The sequence below is a fragment of the Abramis brama genome, assembly GCF_963993115.1.
Source record: "Abramis brama genome assembly, chromosome: 4".
NCBI classification, from domain to species: domain Eukaryota; kingdom Metazoa; phylum Chordata; class Actinopteri; order Cypriniformes; family Leuciscidae; genus Abramis; species Abramis brama.
The window spans coordinates 31,285,616-31,294,552 of NC_139966.1; the positions used below are offsets into that span (position 1 = coordinate 31,285,616).

General features: G+C 40.0%; 2 protein-coding genes across 2 annotated transcripts; both read right to left on the reverse strand.

Moving 5' to 3' along the window:
- Positions 1-268: 268 nt before the first annotated feature.
- Positions 269-3,152, reverse strand: LOC311081996 (uncharacterized protein). The gene is made up of 5 exons (XM_084112746.1): positions 2,877-3,152; positions 2,480-2,579; positions 2,149-2,288; positions 613-1,744; positions 269-489 (listed from the first exon to the last, which is right to left on the reverse strand). The coding sequence occupies exons 1-4, from the start codon at positions 3,067-3,069 to the stop codon at positions 732-734; spliced, it is 1,446 nt and encodes a 481-aa protein (XP_083968872.1). The 5' UTR covers positions 3,070-3,152; the 3' UTR covers positions 269-489; positions 613-731.
- A 4,529-nt stretch (positions 3,153-7,681) lies between these two features.
- On the reverse strand, positions 7,682-8,540 carry LOC311082020 (uncharacterized protein; the record flags this gene model as incomplete). Its single annotated transcript, XM_084112762.1, has 2 exons — positions 8,250-8,540; positions 7,682-8,137 (listed from the first exon to the last, which is right to left on the reverse strand). Exons 1-2 carry the CDS (start codon positions 8,475-8,477, stop codon positions 7,682-7,684), a joined length of 684 nt encoding a protein of 227 aa, XP_083968888.1. The 5' UTR covers positions 8,478-8,540.
- Positions 8,541-8,937: the final 397 nt, after the last annotated feature.

Consider the following 8,937-nt stretch of genomic DNA (forward strand, 5'->3'; position numbering starts at 1 on the left):
CACCAGAGATGAAGAAATGCTGCAAGCAGTCCTGCCTAAAGCTGAAGTGTTCTTTAAACGCAGAGTTTTGCCTGAGCTGTTAACGCGCACCATGGATCCACTGATGCAAGCACCTGCAGTCTGCTCACACTGTCAAAGGCCAGACTTTGGGATGATGATTGACTGTGCAAAGTGCAAGAACCATTTTCACTACACATGTGCCAGAGTAAGAAGAAAGCTTGTGGATTGGTATTGTGATCAGTGCAAAAACAACAACTCAGAATGAAATGTACTTCGAAGCAAATTATTTAATACAATACTAATATTTTACATAAAAACACTTACATGTGCAATAAGTTATGTTATTTAAAATAAACAGTTACATAAAGAATTAATCAAAATCAAGCTATCTTCTTGAGACTAATATACATTTACAAAGGTTTGTGTCCACACACAATCACTATATACTCTAAGAGGTCAACCTGTGTGAGTTGATTGATTGATTGATTTCTGGATCAAGATGACATAAAACAGTAATCCAAAGGATAACATGCTAAAGTAAAATACTTATTTTCAGCACGGTCCTTGGTGTTACACATAAGAAACAATGGACAGGAAGCAGACAAACCAGACTAAAAAAGACATATATAGTATGAAGAGGGCGATAAAAAGACATCACATAAAAAACAAGTAAATAGAAAACAAAAACAATGTAAAAAAAAACCTCTTCAATAAGTGGAATCTAAATCAAGCTATCTTCTTGGGACTATACATTTACAAAGGTTTGTTAATGCTCCACACACAATCACTATATCATCTAAGAGGTCAACCTGTGTGAGTGGAATGACAGTTGTCAGAATTTTGAAATTTTTCCATCTACCTATTACTCTTTCAATGTGTATTCGCACATTAGACAAACGCCTTGATATGTCCACTTCTTGAGCAGAGAGCTGCTTCTTTCCTTTGGTAAAGTGAGGGATCCTAAGGGTGGCACCACGTGTGGCAAGCTCATCTCTAATGGTAAAACCACGATCTGCTAGTATCTCATCATTATGCTCTAGAAGGTCATAAAATCCAGACTCAGCTGTAATTTGTTTATCCGAAACCCGCCCGCCCCAGCCTGCCGACAGAAAAGTAATGGCTCCTGCAGGTGACATGCCAACCAAATATTTAACAGTGTTGTGGCTTTTATAAGTCGAGTACGTCTGGGCTCTGGAGGTTAAATTTGAGGGTCTGTTGATCAAAATTTCTGTACAGTCAATAATGCACCTGCAACGTTTATATTTGGGTTTAAAACATTTTGGCATATTCTTTAATATTGCATGCTTGCTTGGCCACTTGATGAGAGGCTTTAAAGCCAGAGACATAGCAGGGAGCCAACTTCTCAAAATTCTAGAGATGTCACATTCTGTGACATTAAATCTGAAAGCAATATCCTTGTTGCTGAGTCCTAATCTTAGTTTTAGTAAGACGGCTAATAGATGATCCTCCAGGTTCATAGAGCCACGCACAACCTCTACACTGTCTTTAAGTTTGCTAATCAACCACTCAAAAATGACACTTGTCAGACCTGTGAAAAACAGCACATGCACTGCTTTGCTTTTGATAGAGCTAAAGGAAAATTGTGCTTTTCTGAGTGTTGTCTTTAGTTCCTCATTCTCAGATTTCAGTTTTTTTATGTCCAAACGCAGGTTGTCACACACTGTAGAAAGTTGGATGTACTTGTGTTTCAGATCATCATGGAGAACCTTTGGTACTGTGGCTTCTGAAATAGAGATTAGATTGTAATTAACTTAGAAAAGATACATTGTCACTTGTTTTAGTTTAGCTTTTCTCAATTATTTGATAAGATGTTTTCAAGCAGCATGTGCTAAACAGAATAATGTTCAATTTCATTCACAACACAGTTCTGCTGTATTGAACAATATATAAACAGAATGACCAGATTCATCTTAATAATAGGCTTGTTTGAATTGAACTGGCACTGCACAGACCGATAGGTGAATGACATCAAAGTACCGCAAGAGTGAATAGAGAGTAGACAGCTCCTAATGGTTTTGAATTGCTCTTGCGTTACTTTGATGTCATAAACTGATTGGTCTGTGCAGCGCCGGTTCAAATCGAACAAGCCAAGAGACTGCCATTAGTTAAGATATGAGAAGTTCTTACCAATGCAAGGACCAGCAGCAGGCTCTATTCTGCAGTCATCTGAGGACAGGGAAGCTTCTGCAGATTCTGATGCAATCTTATCAGTAACTTGGTCTGGTGGTCTGTGGGTGGGTTCATCCCTTTTTCTTTTCCTCTTAAATCTGATACTCAGAGATGAGTGCAAACAGTAAGTCCAAAACAGTTTAGTTGGTTAGTAGACAAAAACGATCTGGTCTAACAAATTATATTTACACAAAATATGTGACATTACTTGCCATGCATTCTCTGCATATTGATGCATGCAATGTGATCCCAGTTAGCAACTAAATAAGGCATAAGTGACGATATTTACCTCTCAAGTTTTGCATCGCCTTTGTTTATTTCACACTGGGTTGAGAATGAAAAGACAGAAGGGACAAAGTCGGGACTATTAAATTCCATGGATACCTCTCCTGCACAAAAAAAGGTGTATTCTAGTGATTGACAGTACGATAGAGTGTAACAGCAAACTTAGCCTGAGTTTACTATAACGTATTAGCCAAGAACTAACTTTACTACCAAGCTTAGGCTAACTAGCAAGACAACGTAACCAAATTGAAGGTAAGTTAGCTAACGTAACGTTTAGTAAGCAAATTCGCCTCAAACTTGTACTTTATTCTGTGTTGTACAACTCATTATTTACCGTTATTTTTGTTGTTGTAAGCCAAACCGAGTGATGTGTGTCTGATTTAGCGTAACCGTTAACTTACCTGATATGAAGTGTGAACCGCAGAGTCGGGCATTTTTAATTTTTTCCTCGTTCCAGTCGGCTCTTCTGATGGCTTGTAACCAAAGACGTCTGCGGTTGGCGTTAAAAGGAGTGCGAGTTGATGGTATTCGGTAAAACTTAAGACCACTGTTTACAGATTTACGATTTTGGCATCCGACTGCACAACACAACATTTTTCCGTTTGTTGTTGTCTTTTGGTCCCGACATGCGCAGTAGAACCTGCGTGACGCCGTGTGACGTAGGGTGATAATTCCCCTATAGACCCAATGTCCAGAGACGGCCATAGATATGCATTATCTTTCACAGATGATTATTCTAGTGCGGTGTTTGTATATTTTTTGAGAAACAAGAGCGACACAATAACCGCCACAGAGAAATTCCTTGCTGATATGGCTCCATATGGGAGAGTTAAATGCATCAGGTCTGATAATGGGACAGAGTTCACAGGAAGGGAGTACCAGGCATTATTGAGTAGAAATGGTATTAGACATGAGACCTCTGCACCATACTCTCCACACCAAAACGGTACTGCTGAACGAAACTGGAGAACCTTATTTGACATGGCTAGGTGCATGTTAATAGAAAGTGGGTTACCAAAAACATTGTGGACCTATGCAGTCCAGACTGCTGCTGTAGTGAGAAACAGATGTTTTAATAACCGAACTAAACAGACAGCTTACTTCATGTTAACAGGCAGGCAATCGAACATTTCTAGAATGCAGAAGTTTGGTATTTCGTGTTACGCTTATCAACATGATAAAAGTAAGCTGAACTCGAGATGTGAGAAGGGCATTTTTGTGGGATATGACAAGAATAGTCGAGCATACATGATCTACTATCCTGATAGCAGACTAGTTGAGTTTTTACCCAGAATGAGTGCTGAGGCGGACGAGATACCGATTGATGATGATTATGACGATTTTGGGGTTGGGAATAATCTTAGAGAATCGAAAAGAGAAGGTCCTGAAATTAATCTGCAGAATTCTCAGGAACCGGTCACAGTAAAAGAGCCAGAAATGTGCGAAAACCAAACACAAATAGATCATAGAGGAAAAGGCCAGGTTATTTAAGTGATTATGTTTGTGGTTTTGATGGTGACAAAGCTGACATTGATTATTGTTACAGACTTGTATGTAATGTACCCCAAACATACAAAGAAGCAGTAACATCAGTGAATGCAGATGAATGGGTTAAGGCTATGAATGACGAGATGAAGTCATTAAAGGAAAGTGTAACTTTTACCCTGACCAGTCTACCTGAAGGTAAAGAATTAGTGGGGGGTAAATGGGTCTACGCTATTAAGAAAAATAGTGATGGAACAGACAAATACAAAGCGCGATATGTTGCCAAAGGTTACAGTCAAGAGAGAGGTGTGAACTATGATGAGACTTTTTCTCCAACTGCCAGTATGACAAGCATCAGAGTGTTGATACAGAAGGCAGTAAAGGAAAATTTTATTGTTCATCAAATGGATGTGACCACTGCATATTTACATGCGCCAATAGAGTGTGACATTTATATGAAACAGCCAGAGGGTTACGAGATAAAATCTCAAGGTAATACAAAACTGGTGTATAAATTGAAAAAAATCACTGTATGGACTTAAACAGTCGGGCAGGAACTGGAACCGAATGTTGCATGAGTATCTTTGTGAAATGAAGTTTGTTCAAAACCCCGCTGATCATTGTGTTTACACGAAGGTAACAGAAACTGAGAAAGTTTTTATAATCATATGGGTTGATGTCTTGATTATTGCAGCCAACAATATGTATGTGCTTAATCATGTAAAAGATACACTGCAAAATTTTAAATGAAGGACTTGGGAAAATTAACACATTTCCTTGGTATTGATTATGAGCAAGATTTTGATTGTGTTAAAGAAATGAGAGATCTTGAGAGAATACTTGAGAGATCTGACATGCAAAATTGTAAGTCCAGAGTAACTCCATGTGAACAGAAACTAAACTACACTGATGATGCTGAGGAAATGAGTGATGTTAGAAAATACAGGGAGGTAGTAGGTAGCTTAATCTACCTGGCAACATGCACAAGACCAGACCTAAGTTTTGTAGTGAGCAAACTGTCACAGTATTTTACTAGACCAACTACAGAACAGTGGAACACTGTCAAGCATGTTTTAAGATATTTAAAAGGGACACAAGACAAAGAACTGTGTTACAAAAAAGGTGAAAATGATAACTTGATGCATGCATACAGCGACGCAAATTGGGCAGCTGATGTAACTGATAGACGGAGTACTACAGGTTACTGTGTTAGCCTAAACAAAAATGGTCCACTGGTCTCATGGAAGACCAAAAGACAGCCTACTGTTGCACTGTCGACTTGTGAAGCAGAGTATATGGCTTTAGCTGCGACTGTACAGGAGTGTTTATTTCTACAGCAATTGTTAGAAAACATTGATGGTCAGAAATATGAATCGAGAGTGTATGAGGACAATCAGGGTGCCATTGCTTTAGCAAAAAATCCTGTGTATAGACAACGATGTAAACATGTGGACATTAAGTACCATTTTGTGAGATCTGTGATAAAGGAGGGCAGAATTAGTCTGGAATACTGTCCAACTGGTGATATGGTTGCAGATGTGCTAACAAAACCAGCAACAAAGCTCAAGTTAATGAAATTTAACTCATTTATGTTTGGTGTATGAATTTTGTACTTGTATTGAGATGATGAACTGGAAATGATGAAATAGAAATGTGAGAGCAAGTGGGGGTGTTGAGATTTATAAATATTGTGCTCTCATTTTGATTTGTTTACTTTTTATTTATTTTTCTTTGAACCAGGCAATCATATTGCAGAGTGTATGTCGTGACCTAATCAGTGACTGAATGAATGCACATGTTTCTGTTTAAATAAAAAGTGCGCCAGTCTGAACGAAACTGGTTGATGTGAAACAGTATTCCCTGTTGTCTGCGTAAATTACTCTGCTAACTCTCTCTCTCTCTCTCTCTCTCTCTCTCTCTCTCTCTCTCTCTCTCTCTCTAAGAAAGGGACCCAGAGAATAAGAGAGCCAGAGCACCAAAGAGACAGAGCCACAGTTACAATCTTCTCTTATCCTTTCCTGACCATGTGACTAACACCCAAATGTGAGACGTTCAAACTGACCAATCAGATAATTACAACTTCCCCCAATGTACTAAAGGTGTGACAATTCATAGACACACATAGAGAAGCTTCTTTCTACACTCAAGATACCTCTTCTAATCTCTTTAACAACCTATTCATTGGACAGTCTATTCATACTGTAAGTGGTAGATCACAATCTTGAAAATGGATTACAGGTCAATATTATGTGACCACTCTTTAAACTGGCCTGAAGGAAATCAACCTCACAAACATTAAAGGGATAGTCCAGTCAAAAATAAACATTTTCAAAATATATTATTTTGTGGTGGGTGTATGATCCCCTTAAAGGCAATCAGAGTAATATTGCATTTTGTCTAGATTAGGGGTGCCCAATCCTGCTCCTGCAGTTTGAGATCAAATTACTGTGATAGTGTTTGCCTGTTATAAATTGTAATTGTTGTATAAAGATTGCAGCCTTGTTATACACCTTTGCTAATATTAAGCCATTCTGCATTACCTTGTGCTGTTCGAACGGTTGCTTCCACCGATCCTTCGACACATTATCTGAGTTTTCTTTCATTCAGGTAATTCTGCTGTTGTCATCGTCACAAGACTGTCTTCTGCCAGGAGCATCATGTCAATATGCTGCTGTCCAGAATCAGGTGGTTTGTCTTCGTTTGGCATCTCAGCTGAGACCTGTCCACTATGGGTGACCCTAGCAGTAGTTGTGAAGTACCAGTGGCGTAACATAGACTCACTGTATTCCGGACACTTTGCACAGTAAAAAGTCCCGTAAGATATCAATCCACAGAAAGAGAAACCTGATTGGCTCGTCTGTCTCTGGGGACATGCCTTCCACACGTTTCCAAAGTTTGATTGACACATTTTGGAGAAATCTTGAAAAAAACGCCGGGAGACGCAGTGTCCGGATTACCGTGAGGACTCACTGTGTTCCGGACGGTTGAATTTTTTTACTCACCGTGTTTCGGACAGGTAAGAAGGAGTCATTTCTAATATAAAACACATACATTTTAACAACTATAAATTGGTAAAATAATGATATTAATCTTCATATGTTGTATATGTATTATTTATAAGCGTCTATACACTCTTTTAATCGACGATTGCTCATGTGAAGCACATGGCAGTATTATATTCTAACGTTAACGTTATATTTAAGAATTTTAAATCATCTTAGTATATTGTGGAGGATTTATTTACCGTAAATAAACACAATTCTGCCAATTTGTTGAATTATTGAACGCATTTAATTATTACAAAAGAGAACTAATTAACACATAAAATTGATCAAAACAAAAACAGAATGAACACAAATATAACATAAAAATAACAACTTAATTTTAACAATAACAATTTATAATGATATATGTCTATATGTCTATATATAACAATATCTATCTATTCTATCTGTTTATCTATATAATGTCTATATCTAACTATCTATCTATTCTATCTGTTTATCTATCTATAGGCTATCTATTTACATAGTGACACCACACTTGTGACACAGCCACTCTCCGTCAGGGACAGTGTCTGTGTCCACACACGCCATGTGGAACCACAGCTGGCAGAGGTCACACTGGATCCACTCGTCCACCTCTGCATTGGACCCTGGTGGCAAGCTGCTTTTGCAAACAGAACAGTAGCTGCCATCATCCATCGTAGGCGCTCCTCTTCTTACTGCCTTAGCCTGTCTAGCCCTTTTGCTTCCCTATTCTTCTCCTGTTCCTCCTTCCTTTTCTTCTTCTGTTCTTCTTTTTCTTTTTCTTTGGCCTCTAGGTTGTCAAGGTGTGCCACATAATCGTCACTTGTTATGACCCGGGCTTGCAGTGGCACCCGACGCCGTATCCCTTCCGCTCTCTGGCCAAAGGTGGGTGTGACCAGGATGTCCGCTAAATATTGTGGAATGAGGCCAGTTTCCACCAAGTGATTTTTCGTGCTCTTGTTGCAAGTAGGACAGACAGGTGAAGTGGAAGTGGAACAGGTGGGCATAGCAGAGGAGGAAGAAGCTACTGCTGTGGTGGAGCTGGGCACAGCAGATGAGGGAGCAGCAGCTGCCGTGGAGGAGGAGGAAACAGTGGCTGCCATGGAGGAGGTGGGCACAGCAGCTGCACTGGGCACAAGCTTTACAATCTAGATAGAGAGTGCTCAAGTTAAAAACTGATATTCTTCACATTATGTTAGATTTAAGTTGCATAACACAATTAATAGGAATATTTTTAGGAAATACAATGAAGAACCTAACCTGTGTCATGTCCACTGCTTCTCTTGACAGAGGATAGATGCCGGCCTTCCGGAATCCTGACTTGATGTTGGCTGCAGTGACGGCCTTTTCATAGGCATGCTTCAGCACAGAGGAGAAGTGCTTCTTGCCAATCACCATGTCTCCTCTCACCAGGCCCATGCGACTGGCCAGGGTGCTGAAAACTCCCTTCAGGGGGTTGAAAACGCTTATGTCCAGTGGCTGCAGCATGTGAGTTGTGTGGGGGGGTAGGAGGAGAATCTCGAATTGGTTTCCCCTGCAGACGTCTATTATGTGACGGCCACAGTGAGTTTCATGCTGGTCCATTATGAGGATTAGAGGGCGTGCAGGAGGGCCATACTTGATAAAATGGTCCAACCATTTCAAAAACAGCTCTGCGGTCATGTAGCCTTTGTCCGCATAACCGTAAAGGCTATTTTCTGGCCCACCCAAAGCATACGCCACACTGGGAAGGCAGCGGGGATATATAATGAAGGGAGGGACACTTTCACCAGCTGCACTTACTGCTACGTGCACAGTGATGTGCTCCCTGGTGGTGGTCTGCTGCCGGTAGATGTGGCGCTTCCCCTTTTGGCAGATCACCTTCTCCTTCGACTTTGGCTTATCTCCAAAGCCCGTCTCATCGCAGTTCCACAGCTGATGAGGTTTGTCATGGAGACTGTGGAGGTTG

Coding starts and splice junctions, on each gene's coding strand:
- LOC311081996 (XM_084112746.1), bottom strand. CDS start 3,069: ATGTTGTGTTGTGCAGTCGGATGCCAAAATCGTAAATCTGTAAACAGT. Junction 2,289..2,479: donor GGCGATGCAAAACTTGAGAG/GTAAATATCGTC, acceptor TCTGAGTATCAG/ATTTAAGAGGAAAAGAAAAA. Junction 1,745..2,148: donor TGCTGCTGGTCCTTGCATTG/GTAAGAACTTCT, acceptor TCTCTATTTCAG/AAGCCACAGTACCAAAGGTT.